At 40.5% G+C, this 18,144-nt stretch overlaps 1 protein-coding gene across 3 annotated transcripts in view; it reads left to right on the top strand.

Moving 5' to 3' along the window:
- Nucleotides 1–18,144, top strand: part of GRIN2A (glutamate ionotropic receptor NMDA type subunit 2A) — a 429,030-nt gene that overhangs the window by 398,959 nt on the left and 11,927 nt on the right. For all 3 annotated transcript variants that reach the window (XM_054452862.2, XM_054452861.2, XM_054452863.2), the window contains one exon: nt 14,389–14,627. In XM_054452862.2, the coding sequence (XP_054308837.1) occupies nt 14,389–14,627 (239 nt within the window). The remainder of the gene's footprint in view (nt 1–14,388; nt 14,628–18,144) is intronic.

Raw genomic sequence — 18,144 nt, 5'->3', positions numbered from 1 at the left:
TGGCACTTCTAAGCGTTAGTCCACATGCCAACCACAATAAAGAACATAGGAGATATGAGGGTAGGCTATGAATGGAAGATGTAGTCAGATAAGCTTTAATGTTAAGCTTCCTCATTCAGGAAGGATCGAAATAGACATGAAAGCCTTTATTGCTTCCAAAGATTTCATTTTCATTTATTGACTATAATAACAGTGTTAAAAATAAAGCAGGCAAAACTGAAAACCCCACATTTGGGTAAAGACTGAGCCAGCACTTCTATCGATTAAATCGGATCTGGAACTAGATTTGGATGCAATGGCTCTCCTGATTCCTTATACGTGTAGACGGGGTCTCATTTGAAACCACGGGGAAAGTGCAGCTAAAGACCGTTGATTGAGTCTAATTTTTTATATGGATTTCATTATTGCTCCCACGTATGTGGATCACTTTTGCATGTACATAAACCTCATGTATACACAAAGATAATACACTGATGATATAGACATCAGAAGGAGGTGATCATTAATAACCATTCTGATGCCCCAACAACTAAGTCACTTACTCTCCTATGACCTAAAAGCTGTCTAGGACAAACCATTTATTCAGAAATGCAACGTTTTCAAATAAGAAATATGTCAGTTCTAAGCACAGATTAGCAATAAAGGACTTAACTGCTTCTCCATTGGCCTGTGACCAGATGATACCATAAAAATTAGACTTGTTTATTTCCCTCCTAATTTTAACTAGAGACATATTTGGAATAATAATGGAACAGTACTTACTTAAGAAACAGATAAAATCCATAAATATCCTGGAGAGCCATTGACTCTTCCTCAGAGGTAAAACTCCAGGGGATTTCATCTGCCTAAATTTGCAGTGAATTCCCTAACGGGCCTGTTGAGATTCAGAATCTTAGTGTCTGTTATCAATCCAACACCAGGATTAGTACAAGGTCAGCATGCCAGGCCCATACCTGACAAGCAGTGAATTGCTCAAACCAGAGAAAGTCAAATGTCAAGAGAACCATCAAAGTGGAAATAAGACATAATGAATGGCTTGTTGGTAAGTCAAACATTGATGTCACATAGGCTCGTGCAAAATTTATGGGATGGATAAACAGTGGCCCCAAATCCCTCTCAGTCTATATTTTTTAAACACTTTCATTTGGAAAGGCAATATATTATATATACAGTTGTCCCTCAGTATTGTGGAGGATTGATTTGAGGGCCTCCTATAGACACCAAAATCTGTGGATGCTCAAGTTCCTGATATAAAATGGTGTAGCATTTGAATATAATCTATGCACATCTTATACTTTAAATCATCTCTAGTTTACTTATAATACCTAATGCAATATAAATGCTATCTAAATAGGTGTACACTGTATGGTTTAGGAAACAATGACAAGAAAAAAGTCTGTATATATTTAGTGCAGACACCATTTTTTCCCCAAAATATTTTCAATCTGTGATCATTTGAATTCACAAATACAGAAAGGGCTGACTGTACATATAATCACCCCAATCTACTACTGTAACATAATTGTTTTTAATTTATATATTATCTCCTGATCCCTGTTACTTGCAGACACATTTCTTTAAATAATTATAATTATTGGTTATATATACTTTCATATTCCATGATTTTTCACTTATTATTACATTTTAAGCATTCTTATGTAACTACATTATCTGCTTTCACAATTATTTTAATTTTTTGCATGAAGTGTCATCATCTTTATTAAACCAGAAACCATTACCTTATTTACCAAATGCTACACATTTTGGTATTTTGCTAGTATAGATAATGATGGAAGAAATATCTTCATGCCTATTTCTTTTTTCTTTTGAACTATTTGCAACAAACTCTTAGATGTAGAATTTAAAGGGTTACTGGTTCTAAAGAACTCTAGGAGTCTTGATATATGGCGTCATATTGATGCCCAAAAGGTTTGTTTCCCCGGGGTGCAGTGACTCATACCTGTAATCCCAGCACTTTAGGAGGCCAAGGTGGGGGGATTGCTGGAGCCCAGGAGTTCAAGACCAGCCTGGGCAACATGGTGAGACCCCATCTCTACAAAAAATAAAGACATTATCTAGGCATAATGGCATGCACCTGTGGTCCTAGCTACTTTGGAGGCTGAGGTGGGAAGATCACTTGAGCCCAGGAGGTTGAGGCTGCAGAGAGCAGTGTTCCTTCCACTGCACTCCAGCATGGGTGACAGAACAAGACCCTGTTTCAAAGAAAAAAAGTTGTGTTTCCATCTAAAGTACTAGTAATAGTAGATCAATGTACCAATTTTACCACAAGAGCAGCATTAGGCATTACAGTTCTTTTTGCTATTTTAGAAGGTACAACATGCTATCTCTTGTATATAAATATAAAAAGTTATTTCATGTTTCATGTTTTGATTGGTTAAATCAGAATTCTGCAAATTATGGCACATTACGTGTTTTTTATAAAGTTTTACTGGAATACAACCACACTCATTCCTGTATTACATATTGTCTGTGGCTGTTTTTGTGCTACAAAGGCAGAGTTGAGTAGTTGTGATAGAGACCGTATGGCCTGTAGTGCTGAAAATATTTACTAATTGGCCCTTTACCATAAAAAAAAAAAAAAAGATTAGTGACCTCTGGCTTAAACGATAAAAGTGACGTGTTATTTTGAAACAACTCCAACAATTGGAAGAATTTAACTAAACATGACTGGTATCCCCTTATCCTTAAAGAAATTTTCTCTTTTTGTAAAGAAATATCACACTTAAAAAAGTTTTTATTTTTCTCTCTGGTTTAGAAAGTCTGTTTTCTTCAGCTTTCCTTATTATTACCTCACTTAACCCCCAAAGTAAAAGAACACTTATACCTGTACTATGCCACTCACTGTTTTTTTCTATTTGTTACCTTCTGTAAACTATGACATGCATTCATTATACTGCACAAATCCCAATGTCCAGTTAATTTTTGTACAGCTGTGCATCTGCCACCCAGATTGAGCTATAAAATGTGACCAGTATCCTAGAAAGCTTCCTCATGGCCCCTGCCAGTCAATATTACCCCTGCAAGTAATCAACATTCTGTCCTCCATGACCATGGGGTGGTTTTGCCTTCTTTTGATCCTCAAATAAATGGTGGAATCATACAACATGTATTCATTGATATCTCTTATGACATTAATACATATTACTGCATGTAACCACAGCTCATTATTTTTTTCATTGCTGGGTGGTATTTCATCATACAAATTTATCCATTGCTGCTGATGGGCATTTACATCACTTTTAGTTTTTGTCTGCTTTGGATATTTTTGTACCTTTCTTGTGCACAAAGGCACTTATTGGTTTGGAAATATACCTAGGAATGAAATTGCTGGGTAATAGAGCGTGTCTACTCAACTTTAGTAGATACTTTGAACCAGTGTTCTGAAAATGTAAACCAATTTACATTCCCGCCAGCAGCGCAGGTAGTTTCTCCAATTTCCAAGTGCTCCTTTTCAACTTTCTATGAGAGGTAAAGCTGGCTTGTGCAACTGAACTCTAGGTGTCTTCATCAGTGGCTGTGTGGTTGGCTGTTGCCACCAATCATTTAGAGATCCACATTCTTTCCCCAACATCAACATTGCCTTATTTTGTGACCTTGGTTCATGTAACCTGACCTCAGATTCAATGTCAGTACAATGGGGGCAGAGGACTGTGGAGTCTGCCCCACTTACTTTCCTGAGTTAGAATTGATATCTAGCTTCTCTCCCACCTGCATGTGCTCTTTCACTCATCCCTGGCCACTGTCTCACCCCATCTGGTGCCATAGACTTGGGAAAAGGGAGAGGTCAGAGGAGCACCTCCATACCTGGGGAGGGGGAGGATGTCATCCTAGGAAGAGCTGAGAGCTCTCCTAAGTCATAACCCAGCCCTGCACACCACCCTATTACCCTCTGTGGAAAGAAAAACAGGGTCTTCCTTCTGCTTTAGTTACAGATGGTTCTGACAGCTGATATAGGGTCCTTTCTGTAATAGTTTTATTTCTCACTTTCTGTCCTTCTCCATTTCCCTTTATCTTTCTCCTCCTTCTCTTCCCTGTCCTCTTTTCCCTGTCCTCTTTTCTTCCGTTTCCACTCTCTCCTCTTTTCATTCCACAACCAAATCTCCGATGCCCATTAAGCTCCTTGTGTATATTAAGCAATGGGGAATACAGATCAACTGGAAGTGATCCATTTTGCTTCTGGATTTTACAGCTTCGAGGAACTTGTTGACAACACTTCAATAAAAAAGAAACTGAAAAGCAGTGAGATAATTTTACTTGCTGAAAGAGAGGAGCTATTTCTTGGCATGTAGAACTGAGCAACACAGCATAGGTTACCTTGGGGTTACAAGTGAAGCATCACACCCAAATGGCTGAAGCCCCTGGCCAGAGATGAGAACTCAGAGGCATCTCCCCGACCTGGGAGACCAGGCTCCATGCTTTCCCACTGTTTCCCTTAAATGGATCATTCAGGTATTTGCCTGCAAACTTAAAGTGACCCGCACCCTATTCCCTTTTACGTACCACTAGTTGGCCACATTCTCTCTTTCTCGGGCTGACTCTTCATTCTTGCCTTGTGTGATGCAGGAGCAGAAAACTGTCCTCTTGATTCATTGCACCCTCCCTGCCCAGGATGTGGAAGTAATAAATCTTTGAGTTTATTTTCTATATGGTGGTGTATTGAATTTGCACCTTTCAACTGAAGACCTAGGAACTACCGCAGACTGGGTTTTCCCTCGGGTAGACTACAAGGTTGGGCTTCCAGTGCCAGAGCGATGATCAGGCAGTCATAAACTGGACATGGGTCAGACAAGAGCTGCAAGGGCATCAGCAGTTATAAACAAGTTCCTCCTGGGAGAGATCCCCTGGTCATGGATAGGAAAACTAGGCATAAGGCTGTCTATTAGGTAAAAGAAGCATCCTGTGAAAGGCACATGTAAACACCCAGATTTACTTCCCCTCATTGACAATTAGGGCAGGGTTGTTAGCTGCTGTAGTACTGGAAACTCAGTTTAGCCAGATCTCAAAACAGCACGGGATCTGAAGTTATTGCTATCCTTTTTTTTTTTTTTTTAAATCTATATATGTTTAAAACACAAGAACCCCTGTGTGATATTAAAAAGTCCTCATAACGTTCTCATGATAAGTCATCAGATTTTGAGGACTATTGATTGAGAAAATATGCAATGGCAAAAAGTCACTATGAATTCATTTGTGCTCACAAATGCATGTGCCTTTTAAGCCATGTCAGCTTGACCGTCTTTATTTGTGTGAGGCAGATTGGTTAAGCAGATTCCAGAAGTGCTTGGTATATAATAAGGTTTCCTCGATTCCTACAAGGTTTCTGCCATCTTACTTCAAAGAATTATATCTCTCCAACTTCATCCAGTAATGGAAAATTGTGACCATGTGTATTGTTTGATGTTTGATAGAGTTGTCCAATCCTTTACTGTCCAATCCTCTTTTTAATTTTTCTTCTGAAAGAGACACTGGTTGGGAAGCTGCACAAGTTGTAGTTGGGTTTGTTGTTGTTGTTGTTTTCGAGATAGTTTCACTCTTGTTGCCCAGGCTGGAGTGCAATGGCGCGATCTCGGCTCCCTGCAACCTCCACCTCCCAGGTTCAAGCAATTCTCCTGCCTCAGCCTCCTGAGTAGCTGGGATTACAGGCGCCCACCACCACGCCCAGCTAATTTTTTGTATTTTTAGTAGAGACACGGTTTCACCATGATGGCCAGGCTGGTCTCAAACTCCTGACCTCAGGTGATCTGCCTGCCTCGGCCTCCCAAAGTGCTGGGATTACAGGTGTAAGCCACTGCACCCAGCCAGAGTTGGGAGATTTTATGGTTGGGAACCTGTGTGCATAAAATCCCCCAACTCCATCCAACTTGTGCAACTAATCACGTGGCCTGTGAAATCCTGCAATGTGACAAGTAGCAATGAACTTGACAATACTCAAGTTTCATCCATGGAGCAGAAACCTCAGTTGGAAGGTGGCGGTGAAACATTTATGCCAAAGACAGCCTGTCCCTGCCTCTAACTGGATACGTTTAAGCCTAGCCCTATTTTTATTTTGGTTTTGTGACTTCTCAGCATTATACAGAAATGGAATATTCTGACATTTAAATAAGGAATATTTATCTCCCAAATTCAATCTATTTGTGTCCAGAATCTTGTACTATTTCCTATCACCACCACCATCAAAAGTATTTTTTCTCTTCAGCAAATAGTTCAGTGACCCTCTGAGATCATGAGAACAGAGGTCATAGGCTCCAGAATATTATTTCTGAACCCAAGGTTACTTGGGTCTTATTTTTCTCTAGCTCATTTTTTTTTCTTATTTGTCAGATTTATTGGGGCTTTGTTTTGTCCTTTTGAGAGTTTTTAAATTTGTCTTTAAAACAACATGGGTGTTGGGTCAGCACAGGGAAGACAGAAAGGAATGAGTTTCTCATTGCTGCATCTGGGAGGGTGGACTTGCCTCACATGGCTTTGAGTCAAGATGGTGGAATTCATGAAGCTAGGCCCTCAAGGTCAAAGCTCAGATGGTCTAGCTGATCTTACTCTGCTCCAAGGCCACAGACCACATCCCCAAATCGGATACACAACTTCCTTTCATCTATAGGACAACTGGGCAAGGAGAGGATTTGGCCCCAGTTCTGTGTCCCCCAGGCCATCGTTAATTGCAGGACCACAATTCAGAACTCAGAATGGCCAAATCTGTTGTCATCGAGAACACCAGCCTGCCAATGAATCTGTGCCCTAGATTTCACATAAAAAAAAAGTTGTTCCTTTGCCATTTCCAATTCCAATCGGGCTTCTGAGAAACCCAAAGTACCCAACCCCTGGGCAAGACATGAAACAGGATTGAAATGGGGTCAGTTACCCTCTCGGTGTTCACAACAAACCCTAATGAGATCAGCAGCAACAACCTTCTGACGTCTTTCAGCTATAGATGGAAGTCTGTTCCCTGTGGGAAACCACCAGTCTCTATTGCTGGGATCTTTGATTAGAACATGCTCGCCCAAGAGCCAGCCTTGATTTCTGGGTTTCAGAATCTATTCCTCACCCCTTTGCCTGGGGCTTCTCAAATTTCTTCCTGTCTTGGGCTCTGACTGATCCTCAGATCTGTGGATCACAAACTAATCAAGGAGACAGGAGCCTTGTGTTATCCACAGTTGGTGCAATGTTACGAACCACATGTACCAAGACCTGTGCCACAGATTGGGGGTACAAGGAGAATAAGACAAGATCCCTGCCCTGAATAAACTCACCTCCCAGTGACAATTACATTCCACTGTGACAAATTCTATACAAAAAAAAAAAAAAAATCCAGGATGTTATGGTAGAGGAAACCATGGCCTCGTATTTACATTCCTGTGCATTCACGGAAGACTTCCTGAAGGTGGCCTCTGAGCTATACACCAAAGATAGCTATTGCCAAGTTTTCAGCACAAATACCATGCAGCTGGTATATCCAGAGTAGACTGTAATGGGTGATGATATTGGTGACAGTTTACAATGAATCCTTGCCAGCAGTTTCTTGTAAGTCATTTCTCCCAGTCACTACATAACCTCAGAACAGGAAAGCTTAAGGGGCATCTTCTGTCTGACTCTGAAATCAGGACAGGACTCTAATAGTGACTGTGTCACCAGGATAGAGTTGACTGGTGACTTTCCTCTACATGGTAGCACCATTGTACACATTTGCAATTTGAATGAGACATTGCACACTCACTCATCACAGCTTACCTCCTATTGTATGTGAGGAGACACTGGATTTCCAATTAGGGGGCCATAACTGGAGAAACATGAGCAACACCTGAAGAATCTTGGGTCCACCAAGAAAATAGTTGGGTGTTCACTACAGATGTACATCTGATGGCCTTGCTGTTCCCTGGGTACCCCAGACTTCTTAGCATGAAAATTGAGTTCTTAGCATTCTGGCTTCTACTCTTCAGGCTCCTCCTTTGATCCCTTCTTCCTTCCCAGAAATCCTGAACTGCTCTTTGATCGCAACACTCCTTGTTTCTTCCTGCCTCCAGCCCTATGCAAATCCAATCATCTCATTTTGCCATAACTACTGGTTTTCATGACTATCTCTCTCATAGGAATGAACTGTTAGAGGCCAAAGACTATCCGTAATTAATCTCTATATGAAAATACAGAGATGTTTGCCACATGTTAAGCACTTTAAAAATATTCTCTTTTCAATGAGTGAATGAATGAGTAAAGAAAAAACAAATGAAGTCCTCAGAAAACCAAAAAGCAACAGCTTCCTTGACCAGACGTGAAATAGAACATGGAACTCAGCTTCTCAGAACCACATACTCTCTCTTTTCATCTTTCATCACTGCCTTGGGTCAGGTACTTTGGCAAGAAACCAAGAAAAAAAATATGTAGACATGTGCCTGTGGAAGCTTATTTTAGAAGATACGTTTCAGCAAATTTTGGACAAAGCCTAAAGGGTACAGGTTCAAAATGGATTTTTCACAAATGACCTCAGGGGAGAGGTACTTGGGAAGTGTGAAGGCTAGTCACATTGCTTGCTATAAAATCCATTCCCAAAAACTGCAGTTCCTCTGAAAGTGCTGAGAATGAGTCTTAGGGCAAATAGAGAACTAATTTCTCTTACTTTGGATATAACAGAGTCTCCATGGAGAGCTGAACCTTCTCCCTGAGCTTGTGTTCTTGGAATCATAGATAGATAGAGTTAGAAGGGCACAGAGAGCGTTATGTGCTCCATCCCACCCCGCAGCTTCCCTGATTTCGGCAATAATAATATCTCCAGAAATACTGATTTTGTAATTAGTGTATGCCAGGCACTGTGTGTATGCTACATCATTTAATTCTAACAAAACTTCTATGAGATAAATTCTGATGTACTCCCATTTGCTAGATATTAAAACTGAAGCTTAGAGTGATTAAGAAAATTCCTTAACCTCTCTGCACCTGCGTGCCCTCATCTGTAAAATAGACCAGCCACATTAAGTTTACATGAGTTAATTTTTTAAAACTCTAGTATGGTACCTGAAGGACAGTCTATTTTATGTAATTTTGTTAAATAGAAAAATAGATACATGAATGGATGAGTAGTTGGATAGATTAGAGTACCTGGACCATGATCAAAGAGCCGGTACCTGTGGAAGGCAAGAGTCTAATGCAAGCCGTCTGACTCAGATATTGAGTGTATTAATACCTCTGTGTTACTATCTAGACCTTACCAGATGATTGGATGTGCTCCCCAAAATCTTCAGGGAAGGGTGCTTCCTTTTATATCTCATTCTAGTGTTTTCTACCTGAAACATTCTTTCTTGTAATTTGCTGGACAGTATCTAGTTGAATTTTCTTTCATTCCTTTTTGCAAATATAAAACCTTTGGCTTCCACCTTGTCAGTGGTGGATGGGTAATGGGAGAAACTCCTCCACTGTCTGCATCCTGTCTGTGCCTTTTGTCTAACCAGCCTTCTTACGGCCTGACCCAAGCAGCCAATGGAATAGAATGGAAGCAAGTTGGAGACACACACAACACTGCCTCAATTATCCTTGCCTGTTCCCTTTTAGATTCTGCATCTCTCTGATGGTTGACTCCTGAAACTTTATTATTCTGTCTTTTAATGTTGCCAGCATTAGGAAAAGAGTGACCTTGACACCTTGCTCCTTCTACTGAACTTACAGCTTTCCTCAGGATAGTGCAGAACTAAGTGACTGGCAGAGATACTTGTGGCTGGAAACATCTCCCCTGAAAACAGATATAGGAAGAACAGGTGCAAGTTCCCGCGGGCGCAAAGAAGTTCTGCATATGTGCATGAGCTTACTGTCACCGGACGAGGTGGAAACACAAAAGGAGAGGGCTTTGAGCGCTACATGGGGACCAGTCCTCTCCAGTGGGGAGACAAAGGCAGTGTGGTTTGACTGCAACCACAAAACTTCCCAGGTTCCATCTGTTCCCAAGAGAGCATTTAGCTTGTGTCTTCCCAGCAAGAATGAGTCTGCTTCAGGAAAGAGATTTAATTGCCCCATATACTAGCTCTGGTTCACAAGATCACACTGACAAAGATCATGGCCTCTTTTTAATAGGAGAAACTGACAGCACAATAAATATCATAGAGCCACTCCTTGGAAAAACGACATTTGATGCTTCACCCTACCTAAAGGGTGCACATTTCCCAGCCTTTTACTCTCAAGCCTGCTGCATGTTCCCCTTTGCTTTGTATTCCTTCTATTTATATGGCAGAATAACTCACTAAACAGATTTGAACTCTTCTGCAATGCTGCCCAATTTAAGCCTGGGGATGTAAGAAAAGAAACAGAAACAGAAAATATGGATTCAATGCTCACTGTGTGCTGCAGGCCACGAAAAATATCAAAACTGTAAAACATGGTCCCTGATCTCCCTCCAGGAGATTACAATATACTTGAGTAAATTAAAAATGAAATAAGAAAGTATTTGAACTACAGTTCAGTACGCTAGTCAAAGAGGGCCACGAGGCAGGAAATGATTAATTTGAAAATTATTGGAACAGGCTGTAATTGGTAATGAGAAATGTGCATTTGCTCTTTTTTTTTTTGAAATTGAGATCTGCTTTACCAGGTTGATTTCCTCTAAAAAGAGGTATTGCTTGGGCAAAGGGCAGAAGGATATCTTTTTATTTACATCCTGAAAAGAATCAAGATGATGTTTCTTATATCAGACGGCCCTCCTTACAGGCTTACAAACCTGGCTTGCTTTGAGGCAACACCAAAAGGAAGATGTTCTGGGAATCTGATGAGTCATAGTGAGAAGACCCATTTTTGTGTCCTCACAGACTCCAAAGGGTCTGAGCACAGTGGCTCATGCCTGTAATCCTAGCACTTTGGGAGGCTGAGCCAGGTGGGTTGCTTGAGCCCAGGAGTTTGAGATCAGCCTGGGCAAGATGGTGAAACCTCGTCTCTACTAAAAATACAAAAAATTAGCACAGCATGGTGGCGTGTGCCTGTCGTCCCAACTACTTCGGAGGCTCAGGTGGGAGGATCACCTGAGCCCAGGAAGCTGCTACTGTAGTGAGTTATAATCGCACCACTGCACTCCAGCCTGGGCGACTGTAGTGAGACCCCCATCTCAACAAAACAAAACAAAACAGAATACCTCCAAAGGGAGGGGAGAAGTCAACAGCACATTGTATTTCGAAAGGGATAGCATTGGTGTTTTTGTGAGAAGAGGAAGCAGCCGTGCAGGTGTGAGGTACATGGTGGGCAGAGAGATCTGGATGAGTTTGAGATAGTGTTGGTAGACAGTGAGATATTATTTCAAAGTCTCCCATGACCTTTGTGACTGTGTGAAAGCATGGGAGGCTGTTGGAAGAGAAGGAATTGAATCAAGATACCCTCTTCTCATCCCTTTACCTACACAACTGATTGATCAGCACCCATTTTTGTGGGTGAGGAACTTGAAAGGGGATGGATTTCCTATTTTTTTTAAAAAAAACTCATTAACATGTATGCTTTTTTTCTGGTTAATACATTTGAGACCTGTAATGAGTCACTTAGTCTATAAAAAGAAAACTAGGAAAATCTCTGTCCATCAAAGTGAAGAAAATGCAAGGAGGTTTACCATCTGTTTGAAGCTGTCAGTAAGAAATTAAAGCCCAAATGAGCACGTGAGTTCAAATGTATGCTACTTAAATGGTGTGGTAATCAAAGTAAAAATTTTTCCATACAAAAACTCATACATTGAAAATTCCTGGAACCATGGCAGAAGCAAACCCAGAAACTCTCTGTAGGGATGTTTCTATAGCCTAGTGTTCTTGGAAGTCCCATGGGGCTCAGAGGGAAAATAATTCTGCAGAAGAGTAACTCATGGTCAAAAGTTACAGACGTCACAAGGAAGTAACCCACCATGAGAGTCAGAACACACAGCAAACAGAGGAATGAGAATCCCAAGAACTAAGGTGGGGGTTGGGGGGAGTAATCTGAAAGACTAGAGGTTTAAAATTATTAAATATATAAAAGTTTTAAAAATCATAACAAAAGGGTGGGATATTATGATAAAAAGAACAGGCAGAACTGTAAAAGAACCAAATGAATATCACAATTAAAATAAATAAAATTAAAACATAAAGCTAAATATTACCAACAACAGAATAAATTAACAGGAAAATATATCTATTGGAAATCACCCAAATGCAGCACAGAGAGAAAAAAGAATGCCAATATTAAAACAAGGTAAATAACCTAGAGGAGAGAATGAAAAGTTCCACAGTATTTTAAAGTTTTCAGGAAAAAAAAAAAAGATGGGACTATTATATGCCATTAGGGAATTGCAAATTGAAATAATGAGCTAGCACTACATCCCTATGAGAGTGGCTAAAACCCCAAACACTAACACTAACACTGACAATGCAAAGGGTGGTGAGGACTTGGAGCAACAGGAGCTCTCTCATTCATTGTTGATGGGAGTGCAAAATAGTACAGCCACTTTGGAAGAAAGTTTAGCAGTTTCCTACAAAGCTGAAACACAGACTTACTGTGTAATCTAGCAGTAATGCTCCTAGGTATTTACCCAAATGAATTGTAAAAACTGTACCACACTAATGCAAGACGTTAACAGGGAAAATTGAAGGGAGCGGGGAGAGGTAGTATATAGGAACTCTCTGTACTTTCTGTTCAGTTTTTCCGTAACTATAAAACCACTCTAAAAAATAAAATCTGTTAACTTTTTAAAAAAGATATGATGGGGAGAAGTAATATTCAAAGCCATAGCAGGTGAATTTTTGCCAGAACTAAAGTTTTAAGTATTCAGATTGAAGAATCATACTAAGTCCAGAGCCGAACCAATAAAACAACCCACACCTAGACTTCACACCAAAGACAAAGTGAAATTCTCAAAAGCAACTAGAGAGAAAATATAGATTGCATAGAAAGTAAGGACAATTAGATGATTAGCCAACTTTTCAACAACTGCCATCCAGATCAGAACAAAATTTAACATCCTCAAAAGGTCTAGGAAAAATAATTGTCAACTTTGATTTTTATATTCAGCCATATCATTCAAGAGTGAGAACCAAAAACAATACATGCTAATTTCACATAACTTAAAAGACCAATATTAAATCAATCATTATGATTGACTTCTTCAAAGAGAATTGATATAAACATTTAGAGTATTTCATTAATTTTTCTCTGCATGTCCCCATTACATCTTAGAGATCATGTATATACATATACATATAAAATATAGTCATACTTTTCATTTAACATACGCATCTTCCTTGATTTTTAGTGTCCTTGAAAGATCATTTTTAAAGGCTGAATCACAGTCTAAGTGCCATAGTTTAGTGAATTGCTAGACAGCATAATTGCTAGATGTTTAGATCAGAGAATTTTCTGCTAAATGGCAACTGGATAGCACAGAAAAGAGGGACAGAATAATTCTAAGCATGCCTACTCTTTTCTTCCCCCCATTGGAAAAAACCACCTGGTTCTTTAATTGCCTACTGAAGTTGGGGGGTGGGGATAGTTTAGTTTGCAAGGGGCCATTCAGAGCCAGCTGGATGTCTCTTTTCAATTAAAGTTTTGTGCCCTAAGTATACTGCTCATGTGTGACTTTTCTAAGTAATCCTGAATGTTCTAAAGACAGAGAGAAAAAGAAACACATATATTTGAGGATTGCCATAGGCCAGGCACTGTGTTAGGCATTTTCTTCGCAACAGTAAATAGTAGCAAACATACTACCTATGAAAACTTACTATGATCTGGGTCCTTTAGGGATTTTATACATTCTCATCTCATTCAATCCTCATGGCGACTCTAGGAAGTATGTTCTATTATTATGCCTGTTTCACAGACAGGATAACAGTAGCTCCGAGGCCATGCAGCTAGCAGATGATCAAGTCAGAATTGCAATGAAGTCTTTCTATTGTCACGTTCTGCCCTTTTATTCCCATGTCTTGTTCCAAGCTTGGGTGGGTGTTGGAGGCAGGGGTAAGGGAAAGCAAGGTCAGAAAAACATAATAATGATCCAAAAAAAAAGACGAAACTCCAAAAAACAAAACCAGGAACTGTGCTAACTTATATATATGATATATGTATATAATATATAATATATAAATACATATTAATAGAGAATAAGTTTGCTATACTCTAAGTTTGCTCTCTCTGTCTCTCTCTCTATATATATATATATTCTCTATTTTTATATATAAATTTTGTCCTCACTGCAACAATATTAGGTAGGCTTTGTAATCATTATTATCTTCACTCAAGAAGTGAGCAAATGGAAACCCAGCAAACTCAGAAACTTGGCTTAAGGTTACATAGCTGTGAGTTGCACATCGTCTGTTCCAAACCCAGAAGTGTCTGCCCCAAAGTGCATGTTCTGGTCCTCACTGCCTGTGAATGTTGTGATCTGTCCAGGTGAGATGGAGGAGCTGGAGACCCTGTGGCTCACCGGGATCTGCCACAACGAGAAGAACGAGGTGATGAGCAGCCAGCTGGACATTGACAACATGGCGGGCGTGTTCTACATGCTGGCCGCCGCCATGGCCCTTAGCCTCATCACCTTCATCTGGGAGCACCTCTTCTACTGGAAGCTGCGCTTCTGTTTCACGGGCGTGTGCTCCGACCGGCCTGGGTTGCTCTTCTCCATCAGCAGGGTCAGTACCCCGGGTGGCTACTTTCTTGCAGCGCAAGCAGTTTTAGAAAAGCGTGTGGGTTCTTGACGTCTCAGTGGGGTCTGCCCTTCCTCCCCTTACCAGCCCTTCTTGGGCTTGTCAAAAAAGCATCCAGATTTTGTGCATTCGTAAGCCAGGTGTTGCAAACCCAGATGACTAAGGAAGGCAGAAAGGAAATGGGAGTGGGTGCAGCAGGCGGGACATGAGAAAAATAGCACAAATGACGTGAAACGGCAGCTAAACCTCAGTATCAAAGTGAGAGAACGATAGGGAATACTGAGGACTGTGGCCAACTGCATAACGTTTACCTCACCAGTAGCGGGCAGCCATCCTCAACTCCTGCTGAGTATTGTCTTATGGGAACGTAGGGTCAACATTATCAGGTCTTCTAGTTTTTTAAAAAGAGAAAATGTCATCTGATTTTGTTAGAAACTTTCCATTTTTAAATATTAGTAACTAATTCCATTTAAAAATTTTTTGGCCGGGCGCAGTGGCTCACGCCTATAATCCCAGCACTTTGGGAAGCCCAGGCGGGCGGATCACGAGGTCATGAGATCGAGACCATCCTGGCTAACACGGTGAAACCCCCTCTCTACTAAAAACACAAAAAATTAGCCTGGCGCCTGTAGTCCCAGCTACCCCGGAGGCTGAGGCAGGAGAATGGCATGAACCCGGGAGGCGGAGCTTGCAGTGAGCCAAGATAGCACCACTACACTCCAGCTCCAGCCTGGGCGAAAGAGCGAGACTCCATCTCACAAAAAAAAAATAAAAAATAAAAATAAATAAAAAACACTGGGCCAGACACAGCCAGCCTGTGGCTCCCATCGCTAGCACCAAGGTATGTTGTATAACACTACTAATGCTGCTATGCAAGATGTTACAATTTGTGTATGCATTGTAACAGAACATACACAACAAAACAAAATCTACTTGCAATGCTATGCAATATGTATACACATCTAACAAAACACAAAGAGCATGTGGAATGCAATAGCACATGAAATGAAACACAGGTGTAAAGTAACAGAAGAAAATGCACACGTATCAAGCAGAAAACAAAGTATACCTTCAACTCAACATAAACAACAGCACAGAATACATATGTATCTACCTTCTTGTCCATATGTCCATTCATTCATTTCAGCCATCTATGCATCCATTTATTTATCCACTCATCTCTCTTATTTGCCCACCTTGTTTTTGTTTTTTTTTTTTTTTTTTTGGCCTTGGAAGAACTTCATTAATTAGGATTTGAAAAATGGTGAAAACTTTTTGGTTAAAAACATCTAATTGCAGCAAACCAACACAGCACATGTATACATATGTAACAAACCTGCATGTTGTGCACATGTACTCTAGAACTTAAAGTATAATAATAATAAAAAATAAATAAATAACACCTAATTTTATATGCTTTTGTTTACTGAGAAAGCTAAATAATTGCTTTAAAAATCAAATTTGTATATTCTTAGTATTTGCTAGTTTCAAGACCTGTGGAGATTCAGAAGGTACACATTAGTTTAGTGAGGAAGATTTATTTTCTCCATTCAGTTGCACTCCAAACTCGGGTTCTGTGCAAATACATATTTCCTAATTAGCTTGATGGCATCTAAACACATAGATTGCTTAAAAATAACAATGTACGTGCATAGAGCTAGGTATTATGCCAACGTTAAGCTAATTCTCCCAGCCAATTACCAAAGGCTTTTCATATCCAAATGATTCTGGGATTATCACCAAACAAATACACACTGTTGCGTTTACTTCTAAATCTTGCTTGTTTTCGGAAGAACATTTCCTCTATCTAAAACACCGCTAAGGAAGCCAAGTTGATTTATCAACATTTTAAGAAATGAAGTAAATCCATATCTTCCTTTCCAAAGGATGGGAATGGAAAGCAAACTGGGCAGCACAGGGCAGGCATTGTTGGTGGAGTTCCTTAATCAGGTAGAATTTGAACTTTGGCCTCTCCGTCCCTAGGGGAGAAGGACCTAAGTTTTATGGGAGGAATGTGCATTTATTTATTTATTTATTTATTTATTTATTTTGAGATGGAGTCTCCCTCTGTTGCCCAGGCTGAAGCGCAGTGGCTCATTTGTAAGATTTCCACATCCACAGTCTGGATGCTCCAGCAGCTCTGGAAGCAATGATGGCAGGGGCAGATGTTATTTTGTGGCAGGACGAACAGCCAACCACACATTATATATAGAAGGAGACCACAGATAAGTTTGCAGGAAGGCAGGAAAGGGTGTTATTTTGTGGCAGGACGAACAGCCAACCACACATTATATATAGAAGGAGACCACAGATAAGTTTGCAGGAAGGCAGGAAAGGGTGTAATGCCAGTTCCCTGGGCCTCAGGGGGCCTTCACCAACCATGAAGCTTGGGGTGGAGAGGATCAGAGAAAGAGCAGCTCAAACTTGCAACTGTAGGCTCTTGTGTTTATGGTTCCTTGAAGGCTGGAGTAGAGAGACTGTCTACTACAAGAAAAATGTAGCAGTGAAAATGAGTTGAGGCTGTCACAGTTCCGTGAGCATCCCTACAGGGTGAGCTCGTCCCCACCATGGGGAACCGATGGAGCCACCATTATCAGAGTCCACAGTTAATCACACATACTTTCCTGTAGTTTATGCCAAAGTCAGCAGCCACTGCCAATTCTGCCCTACAAACCCCTTCATAGTTTGGCTCCCTGTCAGCCTTGGGAAGACCAGGTCAAATCCTGCAGCCTTGATCTGACTGTTTCCTGTAGGTGCGGCTGCTGAAATCTGGGGTAGGTGTGGGGAGAAGCAGGGGAGGCCACAGATCAAAATGTTCCAGACGTTCTTTTGCCTGTTACCGTGGTATGAATCAAGGGCTTTTCCCTTGATAACAGTTAAACAGCTACTTTTAAGTGAACATAAACAGTTGTTTTCTAAAAGAAAGAAAGAGTAGAAAATGAGGAGACATATAGATGGAGGTGCTTGTATTCAGGCTGCCCAGGAGCCCTTAAGTCATTCAGTTCCCTGGATGGCTTTAAAGGCGGTGTCACTGTGTCATCAGAACTCTTCACTATGACTAGTAACCAAAACCCAGTTCTAACTACATTGAATAGACTCACACACAAACAAACACACAAGGAATAGATTGAGTGGATTAAGTAAAAAAGTTCAAGGGAGTGGCTCCAGGGGTTTAAACCATGTCTTTCTCTATCTCTTGGGCTCTACTTTTCACTGCAATGGCTTCACTGATAGGCTCACACCCACACATGATGGTAAGACTGCAACTCCTTCTAGTCAAGCATCCATATGTATCCCCCCTGCCAAAGAGTATGATGAGTCTCACATGAATTTCATGCCTTCCTTTAGATGAATCAATGTGTGCATGGAGAAGAGATTTTCTGATTGGCCACTTAGGACACATTCTTTGATTGTTAGCTTTTGCATAAGAGTAGGGGGTAATTCCAGAAAAGAATTAACAGTGGATGATCCTTTCATGCTGACTGTGTTTGTCAGTAGTTAA

The sequence above is a fragment of the Pongo pygmaeus genome, chromosome 18 (assembly GCF_028885625.2).
Source record: "Pongo pygmaeus isolate AG05252 chromosome 18, NHGRI_mPonPyg2-v2.0_pri, whole genome shotgun sequence".
In the NCBI taxonomy this organism is placed as follows: Eukaryota; Metazoa; Chordata; class Mammalia; order Primates; family Hominidae; genus Pongo; species Pongo pygmaeus.
This window is presented reverse-complemented; position numbering and strand designations above follow the sequence as displayed.